The 18,344-nt window shown below is 38.7% G+C and overlaps 1 protein-coding gene and 1 pseudogene across 1 annotated transcript in view; one reads left to right on the top strand and one right to left on the bottom strand.

The window, feature by feature from the left end:
- The window catches only part of DGKI (diacylglycerol kinase iota), a 273,413-nt gene that overhangs the window by 171,750 nt on the left and 83,319 nt on the right, over nucleotides 1-18,344 (bottom strand). Inside the window, exons 12-14 of the mRNA XM_023530296.1 lie at nucleotides 9,996-10,109; nucleotides 8,464-8,601; nucleotides 5,261-5,339 (exon numbers count right to left, since the gene is read on the bottom strand). Coding sequence (XP_023386064.1) covers nucleotides 5,261-5,339; nucleotides 8,464-8,601; nucleotides 9,996-10,109 — 331 coding nt within the window. The remainder of the gene's footprint in view (nucleotides 1-5,260; nucleotides 5,340-8,463; nucleotides 8,602-9,995; nucleotides 10,110-18,344) is intronic.
- Nucleotides 12,411-12,526, top strand: LOC111739223 (annotated as a pseudogene).

Raw genomic sequence — 18,344 nt, 5'->3', positions numbered from 1 at the left:
TTAATGGCTTTGAACTAAACCATGAAAGGTCACTTTCAAGAAGGGCCAATAATACTCAAAGTACCCCAAGACTCCAATACTGGAAGTACTTATGGCTTCTTGCTGCAGTTACTAGACTGTCCATCTTCCTCTTCCACAAGAAGAGAGTGTAAGATAGTGAGATCCAAATGCTCACTGTGCAAGTCTGTGCCATTAACCTACTCGTGATCGGACTGCACACCTACGTTAACTGTATTAGTTTTCTGTTTCTGCAAACTTGGCAACCTAAAATATTCATTGATATTACAGTTCTCTAGGCTAAAAGTCTGGACTGGTCTCTCTGGGTCCTCAGTCTCGGATCTTACTAGGTCAGCCTAAAATCAAGGTGTCAGCCTGCATAGCTCTTACTGAGAGGCTCTGGGAAGGATTCACTTCCAAGCTTACCGAGGTTATTGACAAAATCTATTTCCTTGCAGTTTTAGGAATGAGGTTCTTTTTCCTTACTGGCTGTTGGGCTGGGGTCCATTCTCAACTTCTAGAGGCCTCCTGCATTCCTTGGCTTGCAATCCTCCCTTCAACATCAAGGTTAGCAATGGCACATCAAATTCTTCTCATACTTTTGATCTATCTGACTTCCCCTTCTGCCACATCTTTCTAACTTCCTGTTCTACCTTCTACTTCTGCCTTTAAGGGCTCATGTTATTACGTTGAGCCTACTCTGATCATTCAGAATTATCTTTCTATCTTAAGGTCAGCTAATTATTAACCTTGATAACATCAACAAAGCCTTTTTGCCATGTAAAATAACATAACCAACAAGCACGACATCAACTGGCAAAGTCATGGACACCAAAATTCTACCAACCATCATCCACCCTCTGATGATTCACATCCTTCACATTTGTAAAATACATTCACTCCCTGCAAGGTCCCCAAAGGTCTCATCCCATCATGGCATCAACTCAAAACTTTAAAAAATCTCATCTAAATCCCATCAGCTCCAACATCCCAAATCTCATCATCTAAATCATCTAAATGATTTGGCTCTGGATGTAATTCATTTATAATGATGATGAGGCTCTGGTATAATCCATTCCATTGATTTAATATATTAATCCCATCCTTATTCAACATACGTGCCATCAGGATGAGACCCTAAACCCTACTTGTATCTGTAACTGGTCCTTCATATTAGGAAGATATTTATAAATATAAGTCCAACAATATGTTTATAAAAGTCAATGTGCAATTTGAACCCTATATAACTCACACATCTTCCATATTTTCAGTATTACATACTTACCCAATCTTAAGACTTCATTATGTATATATATAAATGACTAAAATTTATGACTGCAGTAACATTGCCATTTGCAATTTAAATCAATATTAAAAATTTTTCTTCTAACATTATCTCCCATTAAAGACATTTTTACCAACATTATCTTCATTTTTCTAACACCATCGCCAAAATCTTTCATTATGCAATAACTGGTCAGCCAACTCATCTTTATCTCAAGTTCCTTGTCCCTCTGCACTTTTCTTTTCTGTCTGAAAAACCCTCACATACTTTACTTCTTGTCTAAATCACACTCCTCCTTTATCTCCCTTTATCTACCCTTCCTGGAAATTTTCCCTTTATACCTTTCCCCTGCCAACTGTCCTGCCAAACTCCCATGTTATCTACTGTCTATACGACTAATCTTGCCTTTGCTATATATACCCTTCTGGTGTTATTTATCTTTTACATATGGGGCCTGTCCCTCAATGAAACATCCCATTACTGAAACAAACACTTTTTGAGACAGTCACTGGACTTGGCACAGGAAAATTAAAAAAAAAAAAATAGGACAGGGTTGTTTGCTGTCATGGAGTTTGAGTGGGGGAGACAGGTCTGAAATGTCATTTTGTATGTGCTATAAAAAGATGTCTGTAAGAGAAGTGGGGAGGGTCACACATAAAGGGAATAACCAGAAAAAGGGCCCAGAGGCAAGTACACTTGATCTTGAATGATGAGTCAGTACCATGCAGAGGTTCCAGGTGGAAAAGGATATGGACAGAGAATCTCAGACAGTGAGAGTTTTTCAAGGGTAAACCATGCCTGAGCCTTCATGCCTAGCCAAGAGCCCAGCAGTGAATCCTATGCAGTGATGGTAACAATGAAATTTAGCAAGCCATTGCAAACAACACCTTTTAAAGAAATCTGTCAGTTCTCTACATGAATCATGAAACATTCATAATCCTTTGAAAAGTGCAGATCTGCATGTATCTCTATAGTCAGGGAAAATAGTGATTCCTAAATCAAATTTAAATACTGCCACCTCTAGTCATAATTGTATTTCCTTGACCTTGTAACATAAGGTTTGACTCCTCTGAATAATAATTTTCAATGATGCAGAAAAATTTAAGCATCCAATCTCAGACTAAAAGTTTGATGTGTTTAAAGTCCTTCATGTCCAGAAAAAAATGACAATCTAATTAATACAGTTGGCAGAGTGAGACCTAACTTTGCCACCTGATGATCATAATCATTGTTAACATCACTATACATTGATAGATTAAAATATTTTCAATGTACATCTGCAAGCACTTGTCATAATGCAATAATGATTAAAGTACTGGGCAAGACTCCAACTAATAATTAAATGACCAATCCTCTTACATCTCTAAATTCTGTTCAAACCATTGTACTTTCTCATACACAAAAAACAATAGTTCAACCATGCATGGTGTAGCCACTTTTGAGAAGAATAAGAAAGCACCTCTGTTTTCCAATCAAATGAAGTGTACCTTCTTTTTGATCAAACATAGAAACCCAAATTATTCAAATCTTTGCATTCTTTATATACAAAGTCAATCAAAATGTTAAGACTACATCTACTCTTCGCTTGATTTTCTACTGGTAATTCTAAAAGCATTTACACGGGAATGCCACCAATAAACTGTCTCAACATAAGTATCACTTTATTTGTGCCTTCTAAAAGAAATACAATATAAGTAGCAAAGCTAAAATCTGTATTTGTTGCATGTCAACTTGATGAGCTATTTCACATCTATGCTAAAAATTGTTTTTGCATTTAAATTTTTTTAAATTCTGCCTTAGTGAGATGTGTCTATTTCCCATTTTGTATAGACTGGTTGGCATAATTCTCAATTTAAAGTACTACAGGTTTTTTGACCGATCCCTAATAGGTTATTCTATCTAAGCTCTTTTTTTTTTTCTTTCTTTTTATAATGGCTCTCATGAGGCTTTGAGTCACACTCCAAGTATTTTATACAAACAATACAAGTTTTATCATGAAGTCTCAAACTGTGAGTTGCTATGTTGGAGAACAGTTTGAAGTCTCAACTATGAGTTTTCCTGGCTTGAGAACAGACACTCATTACCAGCAAAAATAAATGAATTGTCCTATTGAAAATGTGGCCATGCCATCTTTCTTTTCCTTCTGCAGCCAAGCTAGAGATTTCTTGACTATCCAGGTAAAAATATGAGGAAATCCAAATAAACAGAAAACAGTTTTTAAAAAAAGAATAATAGCTCGAGTAAGTAAACTTTTCATCATAAATAATGATTTTATTTACTACAAAAAGGATAGTTAACAGGTACTAAGAACTTCACACCTCTGGTCTAGGCATATCAATCAAATCTGGTTCTAATATTTTGTGAATATTTATTTTGTACCATCTCTATATCATTTTTATGAATATTATAGCTATTAATCTTAAGTGACATTAATTCTCCCTTATCAGCTCTTCAGTGGCTGCTTTTCCTCAAAGTCTCTGGCTTACCTGCAGGGCAAATGTTTGCAATTCCATTCCATATTGCATGAAAGCACTTACACTAAGCCTCAGCAATAAGTTATTCCAAGATTAGTGCTTGGTATCTTTTAATTAATTGTTTTATAATCATACAAACGTATAATACTATGTATAAACATATACACCACAATTGGCATATTCCTCAGTGAAGTGAAATAGTCCCATAGCTTAAAAATAAGGGGAAAAAAAAATCACTTTCCCACAAGAATTTTCTTGTGGGAAAAGGGCAAACTATGGCTCTCTCTCCAATCAGTATGGCTTTGATTTGGCACAGCATTTGACCCTCAAAGCCTCATAAAACCAGAAAAGTCTACCAAAATGGCTGAATTCTGTAAGAAAATTACAGGTTTGGATTTCACTTATAGTCTGTATTCTAACAGCCTTAATCTTATAGCTCTACTCTTGACTTTTTGTGCATAAGAGTATTACCAGAATTTTCTCTTAGAATCTGAACATTTAAATTCTAGCTTTCACTACTCTATTTTTCACATTTTGTGAGTTAAAACCACTTATGTTCTTACAGAATCTGGAGGAAAATAATCTCTCATTTATGAATTATCTCACATATTACTAACCTACAGCCTAACATTATTTTGATTATATATTAACATATTTGCAAGGGACTAGGTACAGATATAGTTATGAATATAGGCATAGATAGAGATGTATAGTATAATTATATAAGAAGAGAGTTTGAGAGAGAAAAAGAGAGAGAGAGAGAGGCTTCAAAGCATAAACCAAGATCTTAAACTTTTTCATTTCTGAATGGCATAAAGTTTTGATTAAATATTTAACCATGTCATTATTTCATCTTATTTCTCTTTAAAAATTGTTTTGCTCCCCCAATCCTGACTCCATCTGTGTTAGGATTGGAAATTACCATTCGATCTCATTCATACCTCTATCTTGTCCAATGGGGATTTCTAGTACCTTCCACAAGTAATCCAATCACCATCACACCCTTTTCTTTCAACCCAAACCACCTATAGCCCCCACTCCTATTGTTCTAAGATGCCTGTCGTTTCTTTTACACACACAGGAAGAACTTTGATGTTTTGTTACCAGGTTTCAATGGCTCTGGTTATGACATGTTAGGCTATAATAATCAATGGCTTGAGAGGCTCTAAGTACCCTCGTGACTTTAGTGAAAGAAGCTTTATTACTCTTAGCAGTTTGCTAACTTCAAAGTTTCTAGTCAAATTTAAAGACGAGCAGTCCTGAGACCCGGAGCACACACGTGGTCCTGTCCTTACCATCTTCGAGACCCTAACAACGAGGACTCAGGCTCCCATTCGTAATAAGCTCCTACACTGCCTAGCTCCCAGAGTCATCATGGAGGTCACAATGAAACAAAACTGAAGCGAGCTGTCAACACTTAAGTGATACGCAAACAAAAGGGAACATGCAAAACACCTGCTGGCAACTTCCTCCCCGGGAGATGGAAATGGGACGCTGTCCTCACCTCTGGATTCATGAAACTCCAGCGTGACGTGGGCATCGAATCCAAGGCTGAAGTAATTATTGAAAACATTCAGAGGAAGCTGCAACAATGAACAAAGGTAGAGGTAAGGTTGTGTGTAACCAGACAGAAAGAGAAAAATAAAGCCAAAAGCCAGACATCCGTCTCTGGGGCCACCCCCTGGGACAGAGCAGTCACAACTCAAGGTAGAGGGCATTTGCGGGGAAGGAATAGGGATGTCTGAATTAATTCATTAGTGAAAGCTCAAATCAAATAATATTCTCAAGATTATAAATAGTATAGGAAACAAGGGATATAAATACAAATTATTAAAGGAGAGCCATTCTTGTGGACATTGTCATAAGAGAACCTTATTACGCAGAAAGATGCATGTTTGCAATAGTTACAAAGAATGATTCACTATCCAAACTTAGAAAGTGAATTCAATTGTAAGGATCATGTCTAACCTACTTAATCAGTAGACACACTTTTTTTCTAGAATTTATGTTCAGCATTTTAACATTGCAATTTAAAATGAATAATATAATCTCTCACTTATAGTTTTAAAAAAATTTTGACAAAAGTCATATAAGCAATAAGGCAGTAGGAGACGTTCAGCTCGTCTCAATCTAGAAGAAAAATATATATGTACATATATATTTATCAGCATTATTCGGATTCCTATTAATCTATCAAACTTTGTATCTTTTTATATTATATTCCTTGGGATAACACTGGTCAATAACATTATATAAATTTCAGACGCACAATTTTATAATACAACATGTGCACATTTCGTCGTGTGCTCATTAGCCAAAGTCTTGTCTCCTTCAATCGCCATGTATTTGACTCCCCTCATCTTCTTCAAAACTTGTATTTTTAATATGACTCTGAACTATGCAAACACAGATCTACAGATGCACCCACAAGCCTTAGCATCCCTTCCTAGAGTCCTCTGTGGCCCTGGCTGTTGGGATGCAAGGTGAGTAAGAGAGATACCTGTGCAACCTGAAATCGTGCATAAAAACTGCTAAATTAATGAAATTTTAAGGCCTCCTTTCGCTGGTAGGACAATTAGAAAAGCACGTGGAAAATGCTAGCAGGGAAATGGTGATGATTCCTTATACTTTTCCTTTGGCAGCTCGGAGTGGAAGATAAACATTAAAGTAAACAGAGAAGCAATTTTATCTCAGCTTGGGTAATGTTTCCAAATAATGATAAGGTTCATCTTCCAGATAGAAATGTACTTCTCTTCTGTTAGAAATAGGTGTTTACATCTCAAGATCCCAAAAGTAAGTTTATTACAGTGCTTCATGTCCCTTGATCAGTAAGATTTTCTGTTTGATGAGAGTGAGAACTTAGTTCCATTATAAGAAAAAAAAAATGAAATGAGAGGGAGAGTGAAAGAAAAAGAGATATTAATATAGAAAGAAAGAAAAATGGATGGCCTTGGTCTCCAATGGAGCCCCTCCCCCACCCCCTACCTCCCATAGAAGGCCATGAGTCAGGGCTTACAATGATTCAGAGGTCAAATCAGCCCTTAGAAGAACTGGAGAACAAGGAGAGAAACTAAACACATAGAACAAGGCCAAAATCATGTCTCATTTTCCTGGCTCCGTATTTGAGAATGTCCAGTTCCTGCACTTAAAGAAAATGCCAGTCCTTAGTAATGACGGCAAGGGTTGGCAATCCTGCCAAGAGCACAGATATGTTCATCTCTACCATTTATGTTCTTTTGGCTACAATTCTAACCCATGTCTTAGCATCCACTAATAACTTAGGAGAACATCTGGTCACCATCCCATGCATACTATCCCAATTTAGTCTGTTATTAAGTTTTTATTCATATTTTCCAAGAAAAATTGTCCCACTTTCCTACACATCTCTTCAAAAATCCATTTTCAAAGCCCTTTAAGTATTTGGATTAATGTTCCCTGGCTGCTCCAAGAAGCCTTTCCATTTCTTAAGCTGTTGGGAAATAATTTAAATATAGATTTCTATTGACAGCCTACCCATTTTAAGTTTAATGGAGAAAGGACCTTAAAATTTCCAGATGGTACATTTCTTTTTACTTTGACTGTCTTCTATCCAATTTCTGTTAAGTCCAATATATTAGAAAGAAGCATCATTTCCCAAAATGATACATACTGTTTAAATAACATTGTGACATTATGAACTCAAGATCAACTGAGCAATCATGATATCTGCTAGAAACCTTCTAATTTCTGGATCATGGTTTAGGTGAAAAAAACTATGAAGATGAAATATGTTTAATAAATAAGTGTTCATGAATAAATGGGTGTTGGCTTGATCTAAAATGATATATGGTTCAATCTATTTTAAGGCCAAAGCAACCAAGAAATCTTGGCCTCAATCAATGATATAATGAAATACAGCAGGAGTGCTCTTTAAAGTACAGATGCCCAGACCTTAACTGGGCCTTTACTTAATCAAAATCTCTGGGGACTAGGCCTCGTAATCTGCATTTTTCACAAACACACCTGGAGATTCTTATGCAAACAAATGTTTGAAAAAACCATCATGGAAGAAAAAACAGAAAGTAATATGGAGATAGTGACTACTTGGCAATCTATCAAATTTATCTGAAATTGAGACCAAAACTTAGAAACAAATGTTCCACTGAAGCCCTATACTAGCATATTTACAACTGTGTCCCTTGGTTTGTCTTGGGTTGAAATCAAAGCTCAATCACTGAAGGGAAACACTAAGGCAAAACATTTATTTAGGCATCTTCGAGTCTCAAGCAAGTGATGAAATTGGCTTAGTTAATACTTCCTAAACATAAGGGATATTTGATATTAGACCAGAAATCTCAGGAGGTTACTTTTCTATTGAAAGACCATATCCCTAATGCTTCAGAACATATATATTTTTCATCTTCTCACAGGTTAAGAGTTTGCAATGAACTTGAAAGATTAGAAAATGGATACATGTCTTTCCGGTGTGGACATTCACAACAGGGAACAGAGCCCTGTGCTCTGGACTCAAGTAGGGAATCTAGGTCTTTAGAAGTCTATGAATCATTAAGTAGTGTTAAACTCATAGCCCAGTAGCCATAAACTCAAACACTATCCTGTTATCTTAAAGGAAGGAATCAGTAGTTGACTCTCCAGCCAGAAATGTATTTCCTGTGGCTCAGGCAGATGCTCCAGGGTTCCCTTCTGCTGGAGAAAGAGATCTCTAACCTTACACACGCCTTCTTCGAGTTCTTCAGGAGGCAAGTCAGGGTTTCTTTCCACATGGAGGTTCCAGCGATCTAACTGTACGATAGTCCCATCTTCTACTTGGCAAAGGATCTTAGAAACAGGTTCATCAGTGTAGCCCTAAGAAATCAAAGGACATACCCATTGCTGTCCTGAGTCATGAACAGCACAGACAAAGATATTTCATGCAAGGAGGAGCTCTCTAGAGCTCTCTATTTATTTTGCAATTAGCAAGGCTGGGAGAGTAAATGGTTTTCCTCGAGGTATTTAGATCTTAAGACAACAGTCATAGATAATGTGCACAGAAATACTAACCCTAGCTGGGTTGAGTGAGGAATTACTATTATTATTTTTGACACTGAGAACCAGTAGTTGCTAGGGATTGGGGGCCAGGATGGATGACTGCTTTTATCAGAGTAAAAACAGGATCTTTTCCCTCTGGCTTCCTACTAGAGGAATTTGGGAGATACACAGAACAGGTGTGTGCAGGCAAGAGGGAAAAGAATTGGGGTGGCATCTGATAGACACTTTCTTTTATTAATATTCCATTTCAGTCACCTCTCCCTAACCTTGTAGCAGGATGTCATTCCTTCCATGACCTAGGGCAAGAATGACTGAAGAATAGCTCTGTTAAGGAGCTACTGACCCCTCAAGCACTCAATACTGACAGCATGTTTATTAAGGATAGTCGAGAGATTGATTTGGATGAGAAGAGTTAACATTAATAACAAATGCTTCATGTAAATATATTTATTATTTATATAAAAAAGACCTGTGGGAGGTTAATTCATTCACCCAAGGCCATATTAATATCTGCTAATATCTGAAGATAATTTTCATGGAGCCCCACCCAGGCAATGGTCTCATATGAGAAGATAAAAAGCTGGTAGGATTCCATATGTTAGGATATTGTGCCTTCTTCCTATCTTAGTACTATAAAAAATAAAAATAATAATAATAAAATGGCTGGTTGGTGACAGGTAAACTGCCTCTACTACGCTTGCCTGAAAGTGTCTCCCTGGTGGAAAGGACAGGTGGTCATTACCTGGATAGCCAAAGCCATAATGACACTGACCACAGAAACCAAATGTTCAGAAAAAGCGGGAAGTTTCCCAAAGTACGGGTCGTAAACCTGAACCCGACTTGCTATTCTGGCCAGAGCCGAGAGTCAGGACCAACTCACGTCTGTGTGATTGTTTTACGTGAAGACTTGAGGACAAGCCACCGACTGTCTTTTAGTGATTATCTCGAAACGCCCCAGCCTGTGTACTAACCCGCATATATGATTCTTATTCCACATGGTCTCTTCTCTTGCTGATGATAAGTTTAAACTGAAAAAGTTACTGAAGAAAATCACGGCTCATCGGCACATCGATTCACAGCACATCGATTCACAGCACATCGATTCAGGTCTAACTCACTCCTTGCATGTTCCCCTTCCATTAGAACATCTGTGGATTTGGGAACCCTGTCGCTGGATGAGGTGTGGGAGATCCCCCGAGAGCAGTTCTTACCCCTCCCCAGTTGAGAGTTCGAGCCAGGTCGTTGCCAGTCCCCAGAGGAAGGACTCCGACGGGAGGCTGAGGGCTCAGCTGCAGTTCGTCCAAGACAGAAAGGATCCATCCCACCTACAGACACATCGGGGGCCAGAAGAGAGATAAGAAAGATAGATAAGCTACAAAAAGACAGTCTGAGAAGAGATGGCTTTAAAGAGCAAAATGGAATGGTTTCTTTTCTCTTTAAAACATATACATATGCTTCAATCCACTGGCCAGGGAGCAGAAAGACCACTTGCCCCAGGCAGTTTCAAAACGGCAAGTCTCTTATGGGGAAAAGGACCATTTTCTACACGTTCCATCAAAGAAGCAAAACTAGACCCATTCATATGTATTTTTAAAAGCGCAGACTGGAGATCTACTTTAAAATCGAGGAGAGTTTAAAATTGAGGGAGGTGTGTAACGTAGGACCCCGGAAGGAATATAGGACTCAGAATCAGACTGCATTTCAATTCTGGCTCCTATTGGCTCTGTCATCTTGATTAAATTATTTAACCTCACCGAGAGTCGTTTACTTGATTTTCAAAATGGAGATAATAATACCTACCTCACAAGATTGTTTATACAGTGAACTAAAATATACAGAAAGCCCTTAGCAAGCTTCACGGCCCATGTAAGCACCAGGTAGGTAGAAAACCTTCACAGTATTATCTTAGAAATTAGTAGTGTTCTCCTAAATATCCCTACATCCCCCTTGATGGAACATTAGGAAAACATAATTAGGAATGAACCTAGCACTTATTATAAGTGTAGACAGAAAATAGATACTTAAATGCTAGAATCATACTCCAGTTTAATCATTTTTCTAAGATAAATAATACTTTGGGTTTAGTCTTATTATAACCATTTAAAAAATTACCCAAAACTTTAAAAAAGCAAAAGCAAACATGCACATCCTCACAATGTCATACTAGAGTAGTGTTTCACAGGCCTATCTAAGAACTTTATAACTATCGGGTAACATGAAGATTTCTGTCCTATAAAGATGCAAATATCGAGAAGAGAAGATTACTTTAAATGTTATAGTTTTATTCCCCCGGAGGACATAAACAAATTTTGTCTCAAATTTAGAAAAATTATTTTGGTATAAGCTACATAATGCTTTTCCTCTACGTCTCCAATAAATCAGCTTTATTATTTTGTTAGTTCCTTCATTAAAGAACTAAATAAATTTTTTGACATGTATTCATTCTATGTTTGTATGAGCCACGTTTTCTAAATTTTTTTTGAAATTATACTTTAACAGTACATTCATTGAATACTACTCTATATAAAACACAAAACTCAGCTATTGAAATAAAAATGTAAATGAGCTAGGCTGAGATAAATAAGGCAGAATGCCTATTCTCGAGGAGTTTACTATTCGCGAAAAGAGTAATAGACTGATTGGTTGTCTATGGGCTAGTCCCGGAACAAAGTTCTCTAATGAGTTATCTTATTAAACTTCAAAACAACTCTATCAGATAGATAAAATTTTCATCTCCATTTTATAGATAAGGAAACTGAGACTTAAAAAATTCAATGACCTTCTTAATATCACCTCCTTTATGTGGTAGAGCAGGCATTCCAAACTAAGTGTGCCAAACACCAGAGGCCAACCCCTTAGCTACTCTGGTCACAGGGAGCCTTTAAATAAAGAACTAAACCCAGTTCTGGGGACAGGCTGACCGTCCTGGAGACAGTGCTGTGTACTTCAGAATCTCTGAAGCACTGGAAAAACCTTAGAAACTGCTTATTCAAGTTCAGTTAATTTGCAGACTTATTGACTGAGGTGCAGAGAGGCCACATAATTGGCTCAAGACTAAATAAGTAGAAGTGGCAGAGTTGAAGTCCAATCAGGTCCCTGGGCTCCCATCTAAAACCCTTTCCCCTTCGCAAGGATCACTTCCTAGGATGAAAAACTTGCCTGTCCATCAAGAAGTCTAAAATTGTGTCGACCTTCTAAAAAGGCATTGCACAACGTTCATCCAGTGTGATAAGCTAAAAATCCACAAGTGTCCAAAAACCCCTTCATCTCCCAAACTCGATAATTTATACCTAGACAACTCCTTAGATTTCCACTCAGTGCTTCCTTGGTTCTTATTCTACACGCGATACTAACAAAGCTTGCTATTGAAGTACAAGGCGGCAGGGCGAGTGCCAGATGCTAAAGCAGCTCTGACAACTGTGCTAGATGTTGTTCCTGGGCTGCTAAAAGCACCAACTAAATACAGTAAAAGTAGGTGCCTCTAATAAACTACAAGAAGGGGGTTTAAATGTCATTTAAAATTTTTAAAAATCAGGACACCGTTCCATAGTGTAGCAGTTAGCACGCCTGCCTGCTTTACACGCAGAAGGTCCTGGGTTCGCGCCCCAGTGGAGCCACGGTCCATCGTCTACAGCCATAGCACCCTGAACAAGCCCGATGTCTGATCTCAGAAGCTAAGCAGGGTCGGGCCTGGTTAGTATTTGGATGAGAGACCACCTAGGAAGACCAGGTGCTGTAGGCATAAAAAATAATAATAAAAAAATGTAAAAATCAGAAATCTCAACGATCATGAATCGTTGACTGCAGATGCGAACAGCCCTGAGCAGAATCAGACTCTCAGAAATGCAATGGAAATTAGCAGGAATCTAATTCAACATCCCATTCAAAGATAGGAAAAGAAGGCAGCTTCTTTAAAACTCTGAGAGATGATCAATCGGCTGCCCCTTCATGGTTTGTACCTACCAGTCAGTCCACTTTCTTTGGGGTAGATTTAAATTTAATCTTTTTTTCTTATTTTAGTAGAAATATATCACTCTATCCTTGGTAAAGATACTGCTGAGTTCACACTTTCAATACCCCATTTCACTGTAGACACAACGGTAGAGGAAAGAAATAAATCTTTGTGGGCCAGAAACAAGCAGAACACAAAGCTACAAGCCAAGGAAGCCGGGAGCTTGTCTCTGTCTGATGATGGGGACTAGGACTGCGCCCCCTGCTGGCAGGAGGCTGTGTAGGAAGCAGGCTGCTTCCAGGCCTGGAGATAAGAGGCCAGGAAGAGTGAGAAGAACCACAACCAGCGCCTGAGACCAGAGTCCTTAGAAAGCTCAGACCTGTTAGGGCCAGAGGGAGAAACCTCTCTAATCGTAAGCCCAACTTCCCGGCAGCTCACAGACATACCCGAAGCGCCCCTGACATCTCCTCAGGATGGGAGCCATAGCCACCCATAGAAAACCTGTCAGGGTCCTAGAAACCATTCAGACTGCCAGAAAGGGACAATGGAGTGATGCGGAGAAAGGAAAAAATCAAACACAACAAAACGACTTCCTCTGGAAATGAGCCTGCAAAGAAAAATGCTAAATCACAGGAAAATGCTAGTACTGTGATGAACGGGAAGGTTCAGGGTTTAATCCATAGCCCATTATATACAAATGACTCTTAAATGACTTTGAAATAAGTGTCTTGTAACTTCCATGAATTGATGGGGTGTCTTGATCGGTATAACCGCCCTCATTCAAACCCTCTTAAGCTCTGTTTCTATTCGTTTTCTCAGAGAAGGTTGCCCAGAACCCAGGGGACACTGTGCTATAGTTTCACAAAGTGGCATGAGCCCTCAGGTCTCTTTAAACTGTCTCCTTTCCTCTTACAAACTTGGCCTGTACAGAAAAGGAAAACGTATAGTTGATTTGAATGAAAGGATCTTCCCCTTTCTTATCAATTGATTGACTTTATACTGAACTCATATATTCTATCTCCTTTTCCCACCAGCCAATTAGTCAAATATTTAATTTTCCCCTAAATACAAGCAGATAATCTTAGTATTTCATCATGACATCACCCCTGGAGTCATCAAATGCCTCCTGCCTTTCCCAGCACAGATTTTCTCTCGGGTACAATCAGTGTGAGGCTCCCAGTCCTTTGGCGGAGGTGGGTTTGTATCTTTCCTTTGTACAGGAGGAGCAACAGGAGGAGCTCAAGGAGCTACATCACCACCACCCAACAACCAGCTTCCTCTGAAGGCAGCATAATGTAGGGGTGGAGGGAGAATGTAAGGGTGGAGGGAGGGTGCAGGGGCAGAGGGAGAGAGACTAGCGGAGTATGAAGCCCAGCTCCATCATACACTGGTTGCGTGAGTTTAGGCAAGTCACCATCTCTCTAAGTTCCCTCATTTGTAAAATTGTTTTTTAAAAAGGATAAGAATAATATCTGCCGCTTAGGGTTATTTTATTAATTAAATAAAGTGTAGACATTGCTTAGCGTGTGCCAGAAAAACAGGAAACGCTAAATTAAAAGTAGCTGCTATGATCAAGCTACATTCTTCTTCTTTTTTTATTTTTTACTACATCTGTAAAGGTCCAGTTTCCTAGAAGCGAAGTGCTTTATTCCTGTCTCTCCACTGAAGTTCACAAGTCAATCCCACCTCTGACTCCATCAAATCACAAAGATTTTCCTTTCACAGATGATCAAAAACACTAACAGCGGAGGTGCACTGTGGCAGAAAGGTGCTATAAAAACGGGAATGGAAACAAATACACCTACAATAGCCAGAGACATAAAAGATCTTGAGAACTAAACCATATCTCTGTCCTTTATAAGAGCAAAACTGTATGAAAGACCTCAAGGCCCAAAGTGTTTGCTGGGACCTTCGCATTTCCCCAAATCATCTCCACCAGCTTATCACCTTTCAATGAAATAATCTGATTAATTGCAATACAGAGCACCTGGCACGTTTTCCACCGCAACTGAAGAAAACTATCCTAACCGGATGAAAGCATTTTCCAGTTTGCAGAGTTCTTTCCTTTCTTTGTGCTAGAGGAAGTGGGGCTGCCGGCTTTGTCCCTGAGCAGCCCAGCCGTGCTGCTGCCGCAGCTGCTGGCCAATGCTGCCACCACCTGTTCATGTGCAGCTTTAGCTGTCATTAAATGTTCTCCAAGTGCATTTTGAGCCATACTCTCATTCTGCAATATACTAACAAGAGAGGCGGCTCCGAGGTGGAGAGGACAGTGAGTTGACATTTTATCTGAACAGGACACACATTGCATTTCCTTGTGTTACGTGCAGGCAGAAAAAGGAAGGATACCCCTACTGAGAGATCAGAGAAAACCAGGGCAAATGTCTGAACTCTGATGGATAATCGAGCCAGCATTTAACGACTGGGTGTCCCTTTCTAATATGTACCCCCACGACCCTTCCCTTTGATATTTTAATTTATATTTGCACTAAAGAGTTTACGAAGTCGCCAAATGCTAAAAGGAATGTTTAAAATCAGCCCTAAAGAAATCAAGAAAGAAGTCAAGGTATGAGCTTTTTGAAATAGACTGTAGATTTAGAACATCCATTTACTCGTTCACACTGCCTACTGCCGAGGTAGACCATGCATTTCCTCCTTTGCATGTGCGTGAAGCTGAGGCTGCGGGAGAAGAGAGACTTGGAGTGATCGATCCGCCACTGTCAGTTAAAGGAAAATACTACTTTTTTCCCTGTAGTAGGTCAGACATACGGGTGCGTACTGTTTAGTGTGTAGCCTCATCTAGAGAAGCCAAGACATAAGCATGAAGTGAGTGGCTAAAATCCAGGCCTTTGGAAGGACGTTGCTGTGGTTAAAGGTGGATGTGCTGATCCAACCCTATTCATCAGGCATAGGGGCCAGACAGGTGGGGATCATGTCACACCCTAAGGGGCCATGAGAAGAGGAGGATGCATGTGCCTTCAGTGTCTAGGTTCGCATGCTCTTTAATAGTTAAGCAGGGTGGCAGCCACCGAGAGCTGGGTGGGTGCAGACGTGGGCAAGAGAGGGAGAGAATACAAATTTACCTCATGACCAGAGAGAGGCTAATTCTAGTTGGAGACCATGAAGGTCTGAGGTCATTCTTGAGTGAGCCGAGATTTCTCTCAGCCTAGAGATCACAGATGGGACCAGCCCATCGGATACCTGCAGCAATGTGACAACCTCAGGATTACGCAAACCAGTGACGGAGCGACTACGCATGCAGCCACTGGCCACAGCGGAGGACTGAGCACTCCATGCGGCTAATCCATATTGGAGGTGCTGGAATTATAAAATATTTGCCACATTTCGAAGACAGTACCAATTGAACATAAAATAGCTCATTAAGGATTTTATACTGATTGCATGCTGAGATGATAATATTTTGGATATATTGGGTTAAATAAACTATATTGTAAAATTAATTTCATCTCTTTTTTCACTTTAAGTGCCTTCTACAAAAATTAAAATTTAAAATAAGGCTTGCATTATAGTTCTCTTGCACAGCAATGGTCTATTTCACTATAATGCTACAGCCATGAAGACCCTTAGAGATTCAAAGTACTCCTTTACAGATTTAGAATGTCTCGGAAGAGGTTAAGGACCTTGCCAAAGGTCGCAGAAATAGTGGCGGAACTCCCTCTTCCACCTCCAAGTGCAATAGTGGGAGATATATCCCTCTGCCTTTTTGTATTTTTCAATAACATAAAATTAAATTAATATTGAAGCCTAATAATGTTTTTCCAAATTAATGCAAGGTGCTTATATATTAAATTACACTTTGTACATTTTAACATGGTTAACAGTTAATATAGTTTCATCTTAATCAGTCGAAAATATTCCATTTCCAATCCCTCCCTGAACCTTTGTCACTATACTGAAAGAATTCTGACAGCCTTTATAGTGATAGTATGTTAATGAAAAGCTAAGTACCTTACGTCAAATATATACCTGATGCTCTCAAGAATTATACTCACTTGCCTCTAGCCAGCAGTTTTTCTTCAGACATCCACCAGGAAACCTCTTTTTTATATAAACTTTGCCACCAGCGAAAATTAAAACTTTCATATACTTAACTGACAACATTTAAAATATCAATCATATGCCTTGATAAATATTTCATAAACCCCATATATCTTTCACAAAACATCTTATTTTAGCAAGGTAAAATAAAATAAAACCTGTTCTTACATAAGATACAAGTGAAGCAAAGTTTTAATTTTGAGTGATTGGACTACAGAGGCTACTGTTGACAAAAATAATTAGTTCAAAAGTATGTGCCACCTCTAAGGTAACTATACTACTTTTATTTTAGACACGCCTGCTGCAAGGGACCCAAGTAAATGTCCAGTGCATTTGTGAGTTATGTGCAAGGATGTGAAAACTGAAGTTAGGAACATAGATAAGGTCTCTAAGAGAAAAAAAAGTATCTAGAACATAAAAGTTATATTTAAGCCTTGCGGAATACCCATTAATTATGGTGTATTTAAAGAAGAAATGCTAGAAAAAGATGGGATAAGAAAAGAAGTAAAACCAAGGAGTCTACATGTCAAAGAGGATGATATTAATGGCACCGGAGTACGTGCATCGATATTCAGCACTGTAATTGAGCCTGGTCATTAGGATCCATTAGGAACATATCAAGTCTCACTTACTCATCATCCTGGGTTTTGTCCCAGAGATTCTATTGAAACTATTATCTTGAAAACCACCAGTTACTCCCGAGTCTGCAAATTCAATGATAATTCTCCAGTCTCTCCTTTTACTTGAAACTCCTTTTTGGTTTGTTTGCTTCACAGGTTAGACTACCTTTCACTTCTATCTTTTCCTTTTCCTCTTGAACTCTGGCTCAGACTCTGTAATTACAGGTGTTTCACAAGTGTCTGAACTTGGCTGACTTCTCTCTTTGTCTTTTATGCTTTGAAATCCCATGTTTTTCAATACGCATCTAATTGCAGAGAATGCCTCAATATCGCATAGCCTAGAACAGTGCTTCCTACACAAATCCACTGGGTAGAGGAAGGAAAGAAGCAAGGTGAGAGAGAGAGCGGGGAGATGGGAGGTTCGGTGGGTGAAGGGCAAGTTTGGAAGGTGGTACACTCAGTCGATGAGGAAGCCCGAGATCAGGAGATGAAAGAGGTCGCTGATGTGGACTTGAGGTCATGGTCACTTAAGAAAGAGGAAGAACTATGAATTCAGGACACCAGGCATAACCTCAGCTTGTCTGCTGCTGCCACTGACATTTAGAAGAGAAAAGATGTGGGCGCGATGCCAAAGTATAGAAGAAGGTAATTAGTTTCTGAAATAAGGAAGATAACCATAGTAAAGAGTCACGAATGAGTTTACCCTTTTGTTAAAGATAACTAATCTGTGTGTATTAATTAAATATATTAATTTATACATATATACTTATTTATTTGTTTGGATGTAATTCTTACCAAAGAAAGTCATGAAAATCCCACACTATCATATCTCTAAATATATCTCCCAAGAACACTACAATTGATTGAAATTTAATGGGTATTGTGGGAGAAAAAAAAATTCCATGGTCAAATAATTTTCAAAAACACGAGGT

This window comes from Pteropus vampyrus, unplaced genomic scaffold (genome assembly GCF_000151845.1).
Source record: "Pteropus vampyrus isolate Shadow unplaced genomic scaffold, Pvam_2.0 Scaffold48, whole genome shotgun sequence".
Lineage (NCBI taxonomy): Eukaryota > Metazoa > Chordata > Mammalia > Chiroptera > Pteropodidae > Pteropus > Pteropus vampyrus.
This window is presented reverse-complemented; position numbering and strand designations above follow the sequence as displayed.